The sequence below is a fragment of the Capronia epimyces genome (assembly GCF_000585565.1).
Source record: "Capronia epimyces CBS 606.96 chromosome Unknown aczIQ-supercont1.9, whole genome shotgun sequence".
In the NCBI taxonomy this organism is placed as follows: Eukaryota; Fungi; Ascomycota; class Eurotiomycetes; order Chaetothyriales; family Herpotrichiellaceae; genus Capronia; species Capronia epimyces.
Genome location: NW_006912912.1, coordinates 1,077,071 through 1,096,249, shown reverse-complemented (window position 1 = coordinate 1,096,249; position 19,179 = coordinate 1,077,071). Strand labels below are relative to the sequence as shown.

The 19,179-nt window shown below is 52.3% G+C and overlaps 7 protein-coding genes across 7 annotated transcripts; 2 read left to right on the top strand and 5 right to left on the bottom strand.

Moving 5' to 3' along the window:
• Window positions 1-1,248: 1,248 nt before the first annotated feature.
• A1O3_09381 (uncharacterized protein) lies at window positions 1,249-1,641 on the bottom strand (the record flags this gene model as incomplete). The annotated part of the gene is made up of 1 exon (XM_007739475.1): window positions 1,249-1,641. One exon carries the CDS (start codon window positions 1,639-1,641, stop codon window positions 1,249-1,251), a length of 393 nt encoding a protein of 130 aa, XP_007737665.1.
• A 2,343-nt stretch (window positions 1,642-3,984) lies between these two features.
• Window positions 3,985-5,023, bottom strand: A1O3_09380 (uncharacterized protein; the record flags this gene model as incomplete). The annotated part of the gene is made up of 4 exons (XM_007739474.1): window positions 3,985-4,382; window positions 4,431-4,783; window positions 4,835-4,931; window positions 4,987-5,023. The coding sequence occupies 4 exons, from the start codon at window positions 5,021-5,023 to the stop codon at window positions 3,985-3,987; spliced, it is 885 nt and encodes a 294-aa protein (XP_007737664.1).
• A 560-nt stretch (window positions 5,024-5,583) lies between these two features.
• On the bottom strand, window positions 5,584-9,030 carry A1O3_09379 (NuA3 HAT complex component NTO1; the record flags this gene model as incomplete). The annotated part of the gene is made up of 2 exons (XM_007739473.1): window positions 5,584-6,601; window positions 6,653-9,030. The coding sequence occupies 2 exons, from the start codon at window positions 9,028-9,030 to the stop codon at window positions 5,584-5,586; spliced, it is 3,396 nt and encodes a 1,131-aa protein (XP_007737663.1).
• Window positions 9,031-9,657: 627 nt separating this feature from the next.
• Window positions 9,658-9,999, top strand: A1O3_09378 (uncharacterized protein; the record flags this gene model as incomplete). Its single annotated transcript, XM_007739472.1, has 2 exons — window positions 9,658-9,853; window positions 9,905-9,999. 2 exons carry the CDS (start codon window positions 9,658-9,660, stop codon window positions 9,997-9,999), a joined length of 291 nt encoding a protein of 96 aa, XP_007737662.1.
• A 1,107-nt stretch (window positions 10,000-11,106) lies between these two features.
• A1O3_09377 (40S ribosomal protein S13) lies at window positions 11,107-11,873 on the bottom strand (the record flags this gene model as incomplete). Its single annotated transcript, XM_007739471.1, has 4 exons — window positions 11,107-11,280; window positions 11,347-11,393; window positions 11,580-11,612; window positions 11,672-11,873. 4 exons carry the CDS (start codon window positions 11,871-11,873, stop codon window positions 11,107-11,109), a joined length of 456 nt encoding a protein of 151 aa, XP_007737661.1.
• An 892-nt stretch (window positions 11,874-12,765) lies between these two features.
• A1O3_09376 (uncharacterized protein) lies at window positions 12,766-13,393 on the bottom strand (the record flags this gene model as incomplete). The annotated part of the gene is made up of 2 exons (XM_007739470.1): window positions 12,766-13,150; window positions 13,254-13,393. The coding sequence occupies 2 exons, from the start codon at window positions 13,391-13,393 to the stop codon at window positions 12,766-12,768; spliced, it is 525 nt and encodes a 174-aa protein (XP_007737660.1).
• A 2,748-nt stretch (window positions 13,394-16,141) lies between these two features.
• A1O3_09375 (uncharacterized protein) lies at window positions 16,142-17,210 on the top strand (the record flags this gene model as incomplete). The annotated part of the gene is made up of 2 exons (XM_007739469.1): window positions 16,142-16,301; window positions 16,444-17,210. 2 exons carry the CDS (start codon window positions 16,142-16,144, stop codon window positions 17,208-17,210), a joined length of 927 nt encoding a protein of 308 aa, XP_007737659.1.
• Between the last annotated feature and the right edge of the window lie 1,969 nt (window positions 17,211-19,179).

Here is a 19,179-nt window from a genome sequence, read left to right as displayed (position 1 = left end):
TGAGGTTGGCATCGAGGGACCATGAGCGCCGCCAGTCATTGGCGGGACTCCTGGAGCAGGCCATCTGAAACTCGAGCCTTGCGAGCCGCGGCGGGCGATACTGTGGGTCAGCCATCTAACACCAGGGAGATCCCTATATGTAGGTACAGGATGTATATTTGGCTACCCAGCCCTACCACCCTACCTGAGGTCGCCGGCCCTCCACGTCCACTCCATCCAGGAACTCGGCGGCTGTTGACGAGCCGAATTTCCAGTAGCCGCCGGACGACATGGGCTGCCATATACGGAGTACAGCCTGCTTGGGCCCTGGGCGGGGTTTCGGGCATTTTTATCCTCATCCTCTCGGTAGTGTGGCGGATTGCTGTATCCGTACTGTAACTTTGGCGGCTGCAAATGACCCAAGATTGTCTGGATGTCCGTTGTCTTTGTTGGCTGGCCTGATGGCCGTAATGTTTGATATGCCGTATGATGATGTGCTCACCACCGGCTTTGGAAGGTGACCCTTTTGCGAGGGATATGTTGCCCTCACCCGTATCCGGACATGGTTGAATCCGTTTCCTGTCCCATATGTTCCCATTGCTGCCCATCTCTTCCAGCCTCCGAACTGAACTCGGCAAGGCCAATGCACCGCTTGCAGCTGATCGTGGTTGAACCCTGGTGGACATTATTTGGCGAACATGAAACAGAAATAGCTTCGTGGCGCTTAAGTTTCCAGTTTCCCCTCGCCGGGGCTAAATATAGCGGGCGAAAGCGAGCGACTGACACAAGGACTTGCAGCTCAACCTGACGATCCATCGGTCCTTCTGCCTCTTCGTATGGTCGTTTGTACAGAGGACGGATACGGTGCAGCAGCCTCCTGGATGTTTGGTCCCATGGTCGTCGACTACTCAGATATGAAAGAAAAGATGAAATGACTTCGCATTACAGATTTCACCCGGATCTGAGAATCTTGGGGGATGGAGGATGGGGGGATGGGATCGGATTGCCTATGTATTCTAGCCATTATCAGGGAGACGAAGACCATCTTATCTCCCTGCTTCAGCTCCACATAACCGTGACCAGCCTTAAGAAAGACCCGATGACAGGGTCAATGGTGCCGTGCATCCAGTTGCTACATCCAAGAGAAGTACCATCCATTACCCGGCGAAACCTGTCTGTCCTATGTGTCGAGTCGTTCACGTCGTTCTTCGCATCAAAATAAATCGCTCTCGCATAACAGCATCAGCATCAGCATCATCCTCATCACCATCATCTCCGTTGCCATCTTCGCTCGTCGCGGGACATCTTGGTGTGAGCGCCGTAGTACTCTTGGTCCTCAATTGGCGTCACACAGTAGACAACAGGAGTCTCAACGAAAGACAACTGTCGTGCTGCCGATGGGGAGGATTTGGAGGACTTCTTCAAGATGCTTCTCGAGGAACTGGAGTTCACATATGCATATGTTGGCTGCTGCATGGTCGAGTAACCCCTCTGGTTGAGCCGGGTGTTTCGCGCAGTCGGGCTGACGGGAGATGGAGGAATGGGTGACCTCAAGGGGCTCATGGGCGACTTCAATGCCAGCGTGGGTCGTGCTGCTTGAGAAGTGCCGGTGGTCGAGATGCTCAACGACAACTTGGGTTTGGCAACTCGGGAGGCGAGCATGTTGGCGGTATTGATGCTGAAAGCTGGAAAAGTTAGATCGGTGCAGTGAGAGGGCCGAAATTGAACGTTCGAGGCGACCTGTGAATCGACTCTGGAGTCTTGCACTAGACTGGAAGACCAAGAATTTGTGGCTGGAAAGACTGGTAACGGAGGGACCTTGATATACCAAGAGATGAGGGATGTGGTCAGGTGGAGACACGTGGATGGGAAGAACAGCAGAGGGGATGCAAGCAAAAAATAGCAATTGGACCAGCCAATTGTAAGGGACTGTGAAGGTTGAGAGGGTATGAAAGTAGGAAAGCGACCAGACAATCAATGTTTGGTATGGAGAGGAGGAGGAGAAGGAGAAAGCGGTCGTCGAGGCGGTCTGAAGGGCGGCGCTATCTATATTTTCGAAACAGGAGGGAAGCTCGCTGGCTGGAGGCGGAGAATGGAGGAGAATGGACGGCTCCTGAGGCTTCGGTTCGTCCATCACCTCGATTGCTGCCCTTGTGATGGTCCAAGCGTCGCTCCCTTCACCACACCCAATCACCGTGCTTGTCGAGGCGCTCACTCTGTGATACTTGTGCATCTGTGTTTTCAACACCCAATCGAACTGTGCACATTGTTTCCAGAGCCTGCACCATCCGCACTGCATTGTGCATCATGCATGTGCCCCATGCTCTTCTGTTCAATATCACCGAGACAGCAACGCCGGGCACCTTGCAACTCCTCGCATCGAGACGGGCGAACTGTGTACGGATATGGATGCGGATACTCCGCTCTCCTTCCGGCTTTCGATGTTTCGATGTCTGCCGGCGTGTCGACGTCCGCACTATTGATTTTCTGCATCGTCAATCTAACCTTTTATGTGCTATTGCACTGTGACACGGTGTGACAGAGCAGTTCAGCGGGAGGAGAAGGCCTTGGAGGACCACAGTGCAAGCATCACCAAAACACGACCTCCAGTGACTATGTGATGAGGCCAGCAGCGCATGAGCTGGTAGTCCTATTGGCTTTGTGATATGGCCAGCAGGGCGCAGAACTCTCGCCCGAAGCAGAGCTGGCTGGTATTGTCAAATATAAGAGCCACATTCACGTGACGGGCGAGTAAGCGCAGAGTATGACCGGATCTGAGATCTCGACATATCACTTCATGTCAGAGGGTGTGCTCAGTACAGTTGTACAGAGAAGATATGTGATGCTCTAGCACGACCGGCTACTACAGGACTGTTGCGCTAGACGACCTTTGAGTAGGATGCCGGGGCAACGAAGTCCATTCACTTACCAAAAAAACACAGTGTCAGCCCAAGCCGACTGACTCACATATCTGCATGATGATCTGCCGGGTCTTGATGCCCTTGAATGCCTCTGATATCTTGAGGAAGTGCATAGCAGCCATTGCATTCACATCTCGGCTTCTTTTCGTATAGACCTCGATCGACACAATGGCGCTGATCAGTGCGTCTAGACACAGATGGGTAGTTTGTAGTCGAAATGCCTCCCCGACAGACTGCTTGAGCCAGGAAGCGGATAGAGACTGCGGCCTTTAAGATTGGAGGCATCTGTCTGCACAAACCCTGAACAGGGCACCATTTGACACCGAAGAGCAAATCCGGAGGACCTAGATAATTCGTCGATCAGAGACTTACCTTTAAACAATTTTAGAGATTTATCGCATGGTTGCACAGAAGACAGGCGGCGCATTACACGTCGACGACCTACCTGCCTACCTGCCTATTTGACAGGAGGTCCGTGCCATTCTGCACCCAAGAGGTCTGACGTGCCCTTAGCAGGATCTGGCAGGGAGAACTGAGAAGGGCGATTTAGCGAATGGTAGGCGGAACTACTGGTGTATAGATCATGGCGTATACGGCGAGGCAGTGGGTTTGTTATTTTTGGATTGCAATGTGCGTAAGGCAAGAATGTGAGTCGATGTTGACGCCGAGGTTGCGCGCGACAAGCCGGACTATCGAGACTGAAGCAGGGCGATGAATGAAAGTATGCCGACTGCCGCAAAAAGGTCATGGTGACGCAGTCCGAAATGAGACAGGAAAACGCAAGCCGATGGTGTTGTAATACAAGTCGACCACCTCGCCGTCGATTAGAAGCAACTTCGGCCCGGTAGCCACTTGCCCATTTCATGAACCGTGTTCCTGCTGCGCCGATATTTGGATCATGACCTTTCCGTGTCGAGAAACCCTTTCTGTCTCGAAATAACAAGTGACACTTTTTGGAGCCGCAGCTAGAGTAGACCATAGCGCAAATACATGGAGGGAATCGAAATCAAGCTCTCGGATGCCAGTGTTTCGCCTTTTCGAGCAGACAGGTGTGCTGAAGAGAGTCCAGTTGGGTCCAGTGGCTTTACCTGCCCGCATAGCGGTCGTCGCGACTGCTGTAGTCTCGACCACCGGCATAGTCACGAGGAGCTTCCTCACGTGCCGGTGGAGCATAGGCACGGTCATCGCTGCGGTCGTAATAGCCACCACCACCACGTCGGTCACCACGGCCGGCATAGCTATCGTCACGTCTGCTCTCGTACCGATCAATACCGCGGCCGCCGTATCCGCCGTCGTCTTTGTCACGTCTGCCACCACCGTAGCCGCGACGATCGCCGTAGTCATCACCGCCGCGAGAACCGCCTCGCTCATAGTCATCACCGCGGGAGCCGCCACGGTAGTCGTCACGACGTGGTGGGTATCCGCCGCGACGGTCGTCGTAACGATCACGGTACCCACCTCGTGGTGGACCGCGGAAATCGCCTATCCAACGTTAGTAACATTCCATCGTCGACAGCATGAGGTACTGACCACGCTTGGGAGGACCAAAATATTTTCCTGGGGTCGGGGTGCGAGGACGGGCACGGCGAGCTTTCTCGATGCTCAAAGTGCGGCCTTCAATGACTTCACCCTGCAAGCCTTCCCTAGCAGCTTCAGCTTGTTCGGTTGTCACCATTTTGACGAAGCCGAATCCACGAGACTCCTTGGTGTGAGGATCAAGCATGATAGAGCAGCTCTCGACTTCGCCGTATTTCTCGAACAGACGAGAAACGTCAGCCTCAGTGAGACGAGGATGGATTCCAGTGACGAAGAGGTTTGTGCCAGTGTTGGTTGCGCCTTCCTCGTCAACATCTTTCATACGAGTATCAGAGGGTGGTGGAGGTCTGTGGAAGAGTCAATTCAGCTGTCAAGCCATGAGCGAATTGTCTACCCACGGTCTGTCGCGTCCATTTGGCGAGCGGCTGCGGTTGCGGTCATCACGATCTCCACGGGGGGATGCTGATCTGTCACGGCGTTCGTACCCACGATCATCTATGGCGACAGAGTTAGAGATCATCGTATTAATCTTCTCAGAGGAGCATTGTACCTTCGTATCGGGCAGCCGAATCTTCGAAGTCAGCCATTGTAGGAGGCAATGACGGGTCGAAAAAGGGGTTTGCGCGTTGATTTTTGGCGCGAACGAGGATCAGGGCCTGAGGAAGCTGTTAAATAGCGATGGTACCCTGTGTTGAGTTATCAGACCACTGTAGGAGGAAAGAAAAGCCCGGTCGCAGCAACTGAGAGATGGGAGTTGTGGATGGTTTGTTTGTAAGGCGTTGAGGCTCGGATTAGGCGAAAATTAAGGACACGCTCTAGAAAAGACACTAGCGCGGATCTAGACCGGCGGATTGTTTGTGCCGCCAAGCCTCCTACGGCGACGCATAGAACCCAAAGGGTATTTCGACCGTGCCACGTGATGCTCAACTACAGGGACACTTGGAAGAGGAAGAGGCGGGAGATGCGAGATGAAGATTCCCAAGAAATTGCTTTGATGAATACATCAATATATCTGTATGACAGAGCGTAAAACTCGCTGCGGGCTATCGTTTCCCGCTCCAAGTAATCACATCGTCATGGTCACTGCCCACTACTACTTCCGCGTACGAAGGACAAGTCTACCTATACAACCCAATAACAAGTCATCTCATCTGCGAGGCCGGAAAGTTCTTGCACTCCACCCAGAAGACCTGCCGCGCTTGCCAGCCTTCTTTGGGATTCTTTTCTTGGCCGCTGAGTCAGTAGATGTACGTTCTGCCTCAAGGGCCTGGTGAGCGCCATCGGTGGCTTCAGCCATATCGTCGCCTGCCCCTAGACCCTGGAGTTCGTCCTCATCCATCTCACTCAACTCCTCGCTCATCTCTCGCAAAACTTCTGGGCCAGTCCATCGCTCTTCGAAAATAGTCGTGCCCTCGGGATCAAAAGGGGTAGCATACCAGGGGATCCCGCCTTGAGAGGATAGTATTTGAGAGTGCCCTTGCAGACTCATAGGAGGCGTGGGGGGCTCAATGCGCTGGACTTCTCCCATGACGATGTCACCATTTGTGAGATGGTCGTGTCGGAAGCCATTTGTAGAGGCAGGCGGTGTATCAACCGACAGTCCATTAACTTCCACCCGAAGCCCATCCTGCTTGAAGAGATCTGCTTTCTCAGCAACGTCCTTAATGACTTCGACCGTCTCGTGGTCAACGGGCGACTCGTTAGTTGGATGCGCAGAGTCCATCATCTCAACATCACCGTCCTCTGGGCTTGCTATCCCCGTTTCGTGCTTAGGTTCGACAGAGTCAAGGACGGGCATGCCAAATGATTCCGCCAATAGAGAGTCACGTCGAGATACAAGTGCCTCGTCCAGTTCCCTAATCTGCTGCGCGTATGGCCGCCCATTCAACTCAGCCTCTTTGCGGCCAGCGTCATCAATGAGCGGTTCGATGGCCTTCACAATACGCCGCGCGAGTGTGCGTCGATCTCGGTCTTCGGGGCTCATATCCTCGGCCCTACCACTCACGAGGGCGACCAGCTCGGAGAGATTACCTGCGTCATTGCCAAACTGTGAATTGATAACACTGACAACATCATGGGCGAAGCTCGATACTGAAGTGTGCTCCTTCCTCAGGACTCGAGTACGAAGTTTAAGCAACTCGTCTCGGAACAGACCACGATCAAGCCTGTCAAATATCAGCATCGTGTCTATTTTGGGGAGAGGGATATCAACATACTTCAGCGCTTTATCCACAATTGCCTCCAACACATGCGGAATGGGGAAGTAGACCGTGTCAACGACATCCTTCAACATCAAAGCTTCCTGCAATTTCAGTGCTTCACGTTGCTTGATCAAATCACAAAGTTGGACAATCCGCTTCATGTCATCGGCCAACCTTTCGGCGAATTCGATTCGGCGGTCTAACCTGGCACGGCCAGCTGCGCCTTGAGCCTTGTAGTCGCGTCGTGTTACCTCAAAAGAGCTGAAGGTATCCATTTGTAGTTGTAATCTCTTCAATAACGCCGCACCTCGGCGTGCTTCGCGCTTAAGAGTCCAATATTTGCAAATCTCCGAGACAAACTCCTTCTTCCGTTGAACCGTGAACCTAACCAGGGAATCTTCAATTGATTTGAGAATGACTTCCGGGATGACAGGAGCGCCCGAAGGCAGCCGCCAGATTGTTTTCTGCTTCTGTCCTTTCTTATTCGTGAGGGTTACCTTGAGATGACCTCGATCAGTGTTCGGGATGTCGTGCGTGTCATTGATCGCCAGAGCAGACGCGCGACTGTCGGCCCAGATCTGCCCACGAAAATGTTCCTTGAAGTATTTTGTCGCTTCTTCGTAGGCTCTGTCGGTATTGTGCTCGTATTTCCAGTCTGCAGGAGTGTGTCTATGGCAGTATGCGCGGAGCTGCGACGTGTCCATGAGGGTGTTCTGACCGCCTCCGGTTTTCATCCGCAGATACAAACCTGCTTGGCGTGCACACGTCAAGTGAAAGGCCTCGTAACAACGGCCATCGCTACACTGAATGCTGGCACCCATCTCCTGCTTGCAAATATAACATACAAGCTTCCATCGTCCCGGAGGTACCTTTTCGACATCTGTTATAGGCTCCATAAGGGATGGATTCCCGATGGTTACTTCGGGAATCCAAGTGGCGCAGAAGAGGTGTGCCCATTTCGAGTTGTTCGTTTGCTTGAATGCACCTCCCTCATTCGGGCAGAAAATGCAACTTGGCCGGGAATTCCCTACCAGTTGACATTTTCTACACAGCCATTGACCTTCTGGGATGTAAGGCACTCCATAACATTCTTGATGCACAGCGAGGTCACAACCATCACAGAAGACAATTGCGTTGGCGTTCTCGCAGTCACCATCGTCACATATTGCACATTTGCTGTCCGGTTCTTCCCCTGCGGGTTCGCCGTTCACAGCTGCGGCAGAGCTGGACCGTGGCCGCTGCGTCTGCGGGGCCTTAGGATTCGGCTTTGGGATCCTCTTTTCTAGCGCGTGCCATTCCTTTTCGATCTTGGTCATCGTGATTTCGAAGATTGCAGGTTTTATGGTTTGGACTCCATCCTTGATGCGTCCTCTGTTGAACGACTCCAGCCACTTGACATCTTGTTCATCCATGTCATACTCGACACGTCCGACACCGCTGCTACCAATGGCCGAATTCTCCCCGTTCGTAATAAGGTCCGGGCTCAGATCAAGATCTTCTTCGGCAGAGCCTTCCGTTTGCCTTATATAGTTACGAGCTGGTCGCAGGAATATTTCACTCTCTTGATAACCCACGTTTGCCATAGACTTGTCCACAAAGTCCACTTGTGCAAAGTCCTTTTGCTCGTAGGACACGAACGGATCCAGTATTCGGTATGAGGGTTTCGGTAGTGTTAATCGTTCCCGAGGATTGGGACCCGGCACCGGAACCAACTTTGGGGCTTCAGGCGTGAGAAGTGCGTTGACCATAGAATTATGCGTGCGGTGGGGTCTCCCAGGTCTTCTCTTGGGAGGAGTCGCGCTCCCCAAGGTGGCAGTGACTCCGTCTGTGGACATACCGCCCTCTTCAGGAGTTCCATTCATCGTAGGCTTCTTCACCAGTCCATCGATCTCTTCGGAGGGTATGACCGCAAAATCGGCCTCAAGATCCAGATCCGGATGAAACTCTTCCCAGCCTCGCTCCTCTCTTGGCTTATACCCATCGCCGTGTGCGACGGCCGCAGAAGCTGCGGCAGCGGTGCTGTACCGAGGACGAGTAGAGCCCCGGTTCCTACTCCTGGCCGAGTATCGAGGGGTGCTTGTCATTGTTCTTCGTCGATCGCGGCTTGTACGGGGGCGCGTCCGAGGAAGCGCATAGTCATTTTTTCCGCGCGGTGTACGTGTGGCCGAAGGAGTGCCTTCTTTATCAACATGTCTTCCACCTCCTCCACGACCTCCTGGTATCCACTTAGATGGTAATTGCGCTTTGCGCGAGGTTCGTATCCGCTTCGAGGGAGGCTCAACGTCTTGGAAGTCTGCGAGATCGTCGCGCTCCGAATCGTCAAACACACTGGCAGTGTTCTTGGTTTCTCTGCGTGGGCGTGTTCTTCCCTGCACGTTCCTCAGAGGGCCCATTCTACCAGTGCCTGGCCAGTGGTTGACGCGACAGTCTGTTCAAGGCTCAAGACTAGGTGGCGCAGTTAGGTTTAGGGTCAGGTGCGGGCGTCGGAGAGGCCATTCAGCCAGGTGAGATGGCGCGCAGAGCAACGGGATCTTTAGCAGAAGCCGAGATAAGCATATAGAAGCGCCGTACAGAGAAATAATGGACATCTGTCGAGAGCCTCTCCTGTTCACTTCTACGGTCGTCGTCCACTTCAAGATGGGGTTAAGCGCGACTTTGGGCGCAGGGTGGGTCTCTGAGCTTGGCACCGACCTTCGCAACTGCAGTGCATTGCATCCCAAAGATTCAGATGAGTGACAGCGCAGTTACCACGCAGTTTCCTGCCGCCACCCTCAATGAGCGAAGAGTAAGTCATTTTCCCCCTCCCCACCATTTTGGCGTGCTTAATAAACATTTCACCCTGGTCATAATTTTCCTCTGCGTTACATGCTTACAGAATGCCCGGATATAGGAATCGCAGCGGCCGCCGAGGAAATGATCCTAGAGGTGCCAGCCACCAGCGTCCGCCTGCAGGATATCGAGATGGGACACCGAACACGTCGCAATTCAGAAGAGGCGGAAAATCAGGATCACACATAGGCATGCCGACGGATTCCGTCCACAATGGTCCTGCGTCCCAAAACACACCACCTCCCGAACAGCATGTCGCGACTGCGGGATTCAACTCAGATGCAGTCGAAGCCATTCTCCAGCAAGGCTATGATGCGAAGGCGCCACTCTACAAACCAGAGACCAAAACCCAGACAGCAAAACCAGAAAGCCCCTGGGGCCTGAAACGTGAGTCCCTGTCTCCCCCTCAATGTGAGCCGCCACTAATGATGACCGAAGCTGGAGCCATGGCCAACGGCAAGGATTTCTGGCTTGACTTACGCAAACAAGTTGCTGCCCTTCAGCAGACTGGTGGCACCAGTCAGGGAGGCTGACATGAGAGATTGAATGGCACCAAAGTCTCGTTTGGTTCAGCGGCATTTACAGGGACGGAGTTTGCTTAGTTTGTCAAGATACCCTGGGTCTGGCGCATTTCCAGTATGCCCTAGCATTCTGTTCTGGCGACTACAGTATCAGTCTGTTGTGTTTAAAGATTTCTGTACCCGGGTCCGAAGCTGGTTGGGGCGACAAGCCAGTGCTGTGCTATGCCATGGCTGCTTTCGTCCATTTCTTTCCTCTCATGCCCGTCCTTGTGCCACTTCTTCGTGCCCAAATCTCAGGAGGCCGTGGGAAGCGGGAAGCGTCGACCATGCAACAACAGGGATGACACTAGTCTCTTGTCACTTTTATCCGCCGCGGCTCTGGAGCTGTGAGATCAAAGCCAGACTTTCTGGGGCTTGATCTTGTACCAGCTCTATGCCACTTATGTCCTAGATCAAACAACATTGGAACCCTGATCTCTTCTAAGCGGCGCCTACGCCAGTATCACGGTTGAATATCCGCATAGACTCTCTATTGCTCCATTGGCGTGATCACGACATCCTCGTGTAGGTGTGCCAAAATGAACAACAAACAGCCTGGGGCACATTCTAAGCGGCCAAGCCATGGTTCATTTATTCCGGTCACTTTGAGTCTCTCTGGTTCGACCGCTTCCGTACATATTCCAGGAAAAGTGGCCATTCAGGATGCACGACACGGCATCATATTCTTCGGGCGGAAGACTGATTCAGACATAGATAAAAATATGATCGGGCTGGAGCCTGACACCGTATAGCCTAAAAGTCTAGCCATACTGGCAAAGCAATGATGCAGAACAAGCGGAGAGAAGTGTTGAGAGGTTCAACAATGTCAATACCGAAGCGGGACAGTCAGTAGATAGAAGTCATGATGGATCAATTTTTCCCGGTTGGGTCTTCTGCCCCTGGTTCTATGTAGGCATCATTTCAGATGCGAGCACGCAGCACCGAGAATATGACTGCGCACTACCTCCCTGCTCAAGACATGCCCACATTGGTTCCTCCCCAGTCTCGATTGGATAGTCCGACCACGGCAAGGAAGTGCGCCTAAAGTTTCCCACATGGATATCTTCTGAAACAATTCGTTTATGCGACCAAGGTGCTTGCAGTGGCGCTCTCGTACTTCCAGTTGGGCTGCAGGACGCCGACGGTTTTGTAGTATCTGGAGAGACGGTGGATTCGGGATTCAATGAGAATGAGACGGAACTTGGAGTCCTTGTCCTTTCGGTTGCGCTCGAGGTGCTTGCGGACGGCGACAGCCTAATACCACGCATTAATATCCTGTACGGAAGCCCGGCTCCTACGGAATGAGGTTCCAATGCTCACCTTCTTGATCAAGAAGTAAAGGTCTTCTGGGATTTCGGGTGCGAGACCTATTGTCACTCTGTCAGTCTGATGGACCAATTCAGAGGCTGTGCTGTATTGTGCTATGCTGTACCCCTCTGACACGGCAAGCCGTAATGGCAGTGTACTGGGGTATGGAAAATGGAGCAACTGCTCATCTTTCTTTTTCATTCATGTCGAGGCGTAGTAGAGAGGTGAAGAGGTCTGGCGCATACCGTTGGATTTGAGGATTCTCAGAATCTTGTTACCTACACGCAACCAGTATTAGCAACCCATCTGGCATCTTGAGTGAGGTGATTTTCCGTACCAGTGACGACTCTGACTTGGGCAACTCCATGGCTGTCTCGAAGAACAACACCGATCTGGGACGGGGTTGCACCCTTTCTGGCGAGCTTGCAGATATTGTCGACGACCGTCTCGGGGGTGCTCTTGAACCACGTAGGCACAGATCGCGAATACGGGATGGCCGAAGCACTAATACCCTTTCCCTTGCTGTGAAGACGACCCATGGCGGCAGTTGTCGAGTTGTCGAATGGTCGGGAGAAATCAAATCCGTCGTCGTTGATCGCAACGATGTTAGATGTTGAGACTGCGACTCGGACGAACTTTGTGTGAGATCGCCAAGACTTGAACTCTTGGCGCGTCGGCGTTCAAGTTCAAGCAACTTTTTCCAGACCGACGCGCTCCCACCTCGACTCCAACTCCTCTCCCAACTTCACTTGAGCATGATTCCATCCGAAGGCTCAGTTCCATCTCTGGAGTCGTGACATATCATGTTGCTTGAATCGAATATCAAGAGGATGCTATACATCCCTGAAGGTGTCTGTTCATGCTGACTTGCCTTACCACAGTCACTCCCCAGATATATGTACGTATTTGTCCTGCTTGTGTTCCTCCCTCCCAAGTTTTTACATGATGACAAACAACGAAAATTTTCAATATTTCTGGTACCTCTTATGTCAGAAGAGCCGGCTGCAAAGTTGGTTTTCTTCGATGAATTTCATGGACTTCTGAATTGTCTTTTGCCTGCCCTTCGATCATTCCGTGTCTTTTTGTTTGTGACATGGGGGCTAATATATGCATAAACTCGGAGGTTAATACACTTCTGTTCATGGATAATCTAGCAAATAAGAACTCGATGGCCATGTTGAATCTCACTTCAACGCCTGTGATGGGCTGTTATTGCTACCTGTTGTCCTTGCATCCCGGGTTTCTCCTGTTCAAAACGTTCCCGTTTACCGTGCATTCGAGCATGTTTTTCCCAACAATGAGTCTGTCCACCTCAACTTGCCTTCGTTACCCAATGGTGTCAATGGTTTTCATACTGCCCAGTGCAGTCGTAAGCACAAACCCAAACGCCAGCGCTACTAAAACGACCTGAAGTGCAACATGTCCTTTGCATCATGATGTGCCTCCCATCTCTGTATCGGCATCTTTTGTCAAGTCCTTCTCGTCCTTCTCGTCCTTCTCCTCGACTTTCACGCCATTGGTGACTGTTGTATCTTGTGGAGAAGGCGCCTGTGGTGCAGAAGCTTCGGAGGCTATAGGAGGCTCCAAAGTAGACTCGGCGGACTCATGCATCGCAATCTCAGGACGCTCAGGCTCGTGTTGTTGCACTTCAGGAGGTTCTGAGTGTGCAGGTGCTGTAGGTAGTTCCTCTTGATGTATTGGGGCTTCGAATTTGTACAGGAACCGTTCGCGAATATTTGTTCGGTCTGGATTGCCTTCATATAGAGTTGATTGGTGAATGAGGCATTCTCCCAGCCATTGGAGGGGAAATTCTGCTCTAGAGAGAAAAAGAAAAACTGATCAGTCTGGAAGCTTGACACCACGGTACAATGCAATTGCCGCGGCAAGCTGTCTGAAGGGTTCATTCAATTCTCACGCACTCTACGCCTAAGCTCTCTGTGACGGCTTTCTTTAAGAAGGGGGCCACTCTTGCATTCAAGTAGTCCCGAAGCGGGACTTGCTGTCTGTTGTTGGCGGCATTTACGACCACGGAAGGAGTACTTGGGGTACCCTGCGACATGCTGACCGGCGCGTTCCTTGGCCCTGTGTTGCGGTGAAGCGAGATTTGTCCCTTGTATCAGTATGTGTACAAAAAAGCGGACGCGGAGCATAGCGTCAACACTCGTTCCGCTCCCATCTCAAAGAAGAAGGTGGGCCGGATGGATATCACGTGCAATTATAGATTCCGAATGGCGACGGCAAGGTCGAAAGTCGAGAAGCTGCTATGGTTTGATATGGCCCATGTCAGGCTACATTATTCTATTGCATCATGCTCATTTTCTCTACGAAACATCTGCAATCGGGAGCAGATGTCGAGTAATCACGCAGTGTCACAAGTCCTAGACCTCTGTTTTTTATTACAGGGATCGAGTCTGTCGACCTTGTGTTGACCTTTGGAGGTATCAATTTGTGATGGGGCCTTAGTAAAATTCAAAGACAATGAAGAGTGCGGTAGAATAAATCAATGAGAATCAAGTGGAATTTAGACCGAATGTGAATTCGTCTTGGGAGAGCAGCAGGCCATGTATCTCGTACCGGTGCCGAACATCCATAGGACTGTTGCAGTCTTGCTTCATATCATGAACGAGACAGTAATAGTAGGCGCTCTCCGTGGTCTCGGTACTGGCCAGGTTCTGTCTTCTGTAATATGGTTCACCTTCGACCACGGGCATCGAACAGAGGAATGAGCTTTATCAAAAGCGATCCGAAACGCAAGTAGTATGTGGTATCATATAGGGTCAGGACGCGCTCCTCATCGGACGGATACATGTTATTGCTGGTCATAATAGAACGAGATGCCCAAGTTTCTTCTGATAGAAAAGGATCGGATGTGTTCAACAGCGACACATGTGACAATTGACATTCAACTGCGTGTAGAACTCACACTTCATCTTCATCATGTCATGAACTCATACCAGAGATTCTTCTTGAGGGGAGCCAGACACATCCTGTCAAAGTGAGCCACGTGTTGCGATAACAGTGGCAGATCAAGAACAAGACTAGCCCCGGCGGAGAGGGTTCTGCGGAAGTAAAGAGTGGAAGCAGTGGAACACCTGCCGTACATTGGAGGTTGGACGACACCTGACCGAATTTCGATGCATCGCTGGGTCGGCTGGTACCACTAGCGCAGCATTGTGTGCGTTATGAGCGATGGCTAAAGTGAGGCGACGGTTGTCTAGCTCCCGTAGTCAAGACGGAAAAGCTTTTGTAAGGCGCAACGTGGCTCTGCAAAACTGCCCGACGTTCGTCATTGATGCGTTGGCGCGAGTTGGCGTTGGCGAAGCATGCGGCAAAGAGCGGTCATCGGCGACGACAACACCTATATAAATGGAGGGAATGGGACGGTCTCGACGGGTAGATGTGAACGAAGAGAGAAGAGGGCCGAGACGAAACCGAAACCGACCGGCAGCCGGGCCCTGGGGATCTCGTCAGTCGACACAGATAGGCAGGCTTGTATTGCCACGCAGAGTCGATACCACACGGGCTGCCACCTCTGCTCGAGACACGATGACGGCCGTTGGTGTCTTATATACAGTCAGCACGTTGGGGGTTCGAGCAAAAGTGACGAGGCTGCGACACCACGAGGATCCATTTATTTTGGGGCGGTTGATGGACGCCAGGCAACGAGGCAGTCAGTTGTGATTGAAATGCGGATGGGTGCATAGAAGGGTGAGAGAAGTAGGAACCCTGCAGGCTGCAGCCGCAGGCGCTTTGAAGCTTGGGCGGCTTCCAGGCGGTGATTCGGCAGCCAGGGCACCTGGGCCAGGCATCCCATTCGACACCTCGCGACCTGCGACGGGATGGCGCGGTGCCTCGAGGCCTGAGCATCCCTGGTAGGTCCCTGGATTGCGCCTGTGCTATCCACTCTCCTCTATCAAGATCCACGGGCGAGCAATGGCGAACCGTCTTCCGCCGTCGCGCAGACCGAAGCCGACCGTCTTGAGACTGTCCTGTATCCTGTATCGCACCATCTCAAATCTCACCAGGACTCAGAGACGAGCATTCAATCTCGCGCATGCTGCAGGGGCGCGGAGGGCCAAAAGCTTCAGACTGCGCGTCCCTACCTAGGTAATTTTGCCAGCATGAACCAACAGCACCAAGACCTGGCTGGCTAAGCCTGTTCGACGCTGGGACCGCTGCAGGAGACTGGATTCCCACCATTCACCACGTCGTCGAGCTCCATTCCAACCACTATCCAGACCTTCTCTGCGCCCGCATCCACCAACCCGCTCTAGCTCTGCATAGCTCTCGAATGTTGCAGCTGCAAACTGCTCAGAGAAATCTCCCAGACCCAGACCGTTTGCTGCTGGCCTACCTCCCACGGAACCTTCCCTCGGACAGACAGACACACAACCCTCACCCATCCTTTAGATGGCCACCACCGGCCACTCACAGCGCGCCGTTGCATGTCTTGCAGCTGCGGCCTATGCTGGCCTTCCCGGGCCCTCCTGATCATCTGCCTCTGTCGCTGGCCAGTCAGTTGCTCGTCGTGAATGGCTCCTGAGTCCTCTGCGCCTCGAAGCAGTAGGACCAGGCTTTTTTCTTGCTACTGTACACATTCGACCAGACCAAGAGAACAAACGGCTCAGCCGATTTGCCTGCAGTCCTTTCCGTCCGTGGTGCTGAGAGTTTGCGATCCCTCCAACATAATCCTTTCTGAATGCGCAGCCCGCAGGAGCCATATGCCGCCCGCTGTTGCGCCTGACGACAGTCACATGCAGTCCTTCCTTCGCGAGAGCCAGCAGCCGCATTCCTTCCACTCTTCTCCATGTCAAATCTGTTCGACACGGCATGGGCACTTTCGGAGAAAATCGTGCTCTTGACCAATATCATCCAGGACGCCGGACACGATGTCCCTTCCTTGCTACTTCAGAGCATGGCCGAGCGCAATATACAACCAAGGTGGAATGAAATCGCCTTGCCAGCAGGTACGCTCGAGAGAGAGGCCAATGCGGTTTGCGCGCAGTAGCAGCGTACATGTCTCAAATGCGTCCGTTGAGCCGTCGAGATATAGACCTGCTACTTTTGCTCGCGAAGATGGACACTGGGCTAACCTTGTGGTGTGCGTAGGCCGATCACTTAGTGCCTGCCAAAAGATCTATCATGAGATGCTTCACATGCCCCTGCAGCCGCATCGCTCTTTCTCTGCGATCGTTCCTGCTTATGCTCCTCAGCCTCTCATTCCGAGTCTAGCTCAAGTAAGAGCTGTGTCTGAGCACGAGTTGCAGCCTCCGACGCACCGCTCAATCCAGCCTCGCCCTCCCCAGGGGACGGATTCGCCGATGCCTCCTACCACGAATGGAGAAGCGTTCACCATCTTGCGCCCGTTCGCGCCCGAGCCAGGCGTTGAAAGACGGAAGAAGCGCGGTCGTCCGACAAAGGAAGAGGCTGAAGAGCGCGACAGGAGACTGGCCGCGGCTGGTCAGACGTATGAGCCAAAGAGACGATCGGCCAAGAAGGCCAGGCTTTCCGGCACACCTGGCTCGCTGTCCGAACCGCGCCCTGGAACCTCCCCAGGACTACCAACCGCCATGTCGCCGCGTGCTGAACACATTCAAGAGGCCTCAAGCGAGAAGCAACGCCCAAGACAGGCGACAAAGCAAGAGGAATCTCCTGAGCATGCCGCCGCTCTATCTCCTCTAGACGATTCTGGCAATGAAAGGAGCACCGATGCCGCTCAAAGCCCTTCTGACCGTCTGCTACTTAGATCCGGCGAACGCGCTCAAACAACGGCCACTGTATCTCGGCACATGGTGGAGGCGCAAAGTCCTAGCATTGATCAAAAAGATCCAGAGCAGAAGCACGGGGATCAACCAGCCGGCCCTTCATGCACCTAGCCCCATATCCTGCCATACCGTAGGGCTGCCTACCCGAAACCCCCATTCGTCGCCATTTTATACAACAGCACTCACCAAAAAGCAGCGCACGATATCCGAAGCCTTCTACGAGCCATGACTATAGAAAAAGGAACAATATATGTGTATACGATATCCATGGGCTTGACGCACAGACCACGGGGGGCTACATTTCTTGACGCATTTGTTTACATTCGACAACGTCCGATTCAAGTCCAGCTCCATTTTCGAAACAAGCGATCGCATACTGGCCCGATGAAAAGCCGCAAACCGCATAAGCAAACTCACTCTACCATCTCTTTTGATGTATTTCTAGAATTAAGGAACGAGATGGCGATCCTGCTGGTCGGGACCAGTCTGTCGAGTTCTAGCAACAGGAGCAGGCCTGGAAGGTATATTCTGTCTTTGACGATTTGACCGGAGGAACAAAAGAAACAATAATGGTTAATAAGGTATATTTTTGGCGGCCAAACAGCAGGACAGGAAAAGGAAGGACGTGATGACAACGACCAAGCCTTGACATTTCGCTTCGAGATAATAGATGGGACACTGGATTACATACATATCAGACTTTCGGTTCTTTTCTATATAGGAGCCGACTTTGGGTTCTATTGATGGGTGACTCCTGGGAGCCTCTTCTTGAAAATGGGTTGGTTTTCACAGTATTCAATTTCAATCATGATTGTGTCAAACTTGGGCATTCCCAGCATTGCTCCTCTAACCAGAAGGCTGGTTTAGGCATACTATACCATATAGCATGCGCTCCCCCTGCTTTCTGCCCACTGCGATAGAGGACATGGGACATTTTAACCTTGGACAGATTGGAGGTGTTCTTCGTCTATGAAGGGGCACTGCCGCCTTCTTTCCACAGAGTCATCAAGCCTGGCATCAGCTACAAAGTCATCAAGCCTGGCATCAGCTACAAAGTCATCAAGCCTGACATCAAGCTTGACATCAAGCCTGAAGCTACACGGGTCCGTCACCCCTGCAACGTTTGAATCGCCGACCTGGCTGTCGAAGCTTGAATAGTGCTGTCGTCCAACTACCACGGGAAGCGGGAAGGGGGAAGGTCGCTATCAAGAATTCGTATCCCTGCCCATGTATCCGTACAAGACTATCCATACAAGAACCAGCCAACTGCCGCAGTCTCTCCCGGTCTTTCCCTGCAGGCCGCACGCGCATGATGTGTCCCCATCAATGGTGGAGGGTGGAGGGTGGAGGATGGAGGATGGAGGGAGAGTTGGCAGAGGCTCGTGACGACCATGGAACAAAGTCACTGCTGCTCTGGTCTGGTCTCTGGTCTCTGATCTCTGGTCTCGGCTCTTCCGTCGTAGTATACCGTGTAGTATATAGGTAGGTAGCCTTGGACAGACAGACGGTGAGCAGGGCGAGGGACCACTTCGCTTTCGGAATCCTGATATCAGTATAATATAACATCATATAAGGGGGAAAACCCCTCTCCTAAAACAAAAGCAAATACAATCAAATAAAGCAGCTCACAAGTCATGTCTATCTCAAGACCTCCGAGAGACCGAGACTGCTACGATGAATTGATCCTGTAAATCATCCAATGTATTTCGCGTCTTCTCCTTCCCCACCCCTTTTTTGCGCTTTTTTCGTTTCGTCAATTTAAAGGAAGAGAAGGAGAGGGGAGAGGGAGAGGGAGAGGCGCATCTCGTCTCGTCTCGTCATGATTGCTTACTTGCCACTACATCGCATCATATCACGTAATTTATAATAGTAGGATCAGGATAGGATGGGAGATTCGTATATTCGTACATATATAGAAGAGGAGAGAATAGATGAGATTAGAATAAATAATACTATGGAAACATGTCTCTCACCCCCCTCCCCCTAGTATGTCTATGTCTATGTATGTCTATGTCTATGTATGTCTATGTCTATGTATGTCTATGTCTATGTATGTCTATGTCTATGTATGTCTATGTCT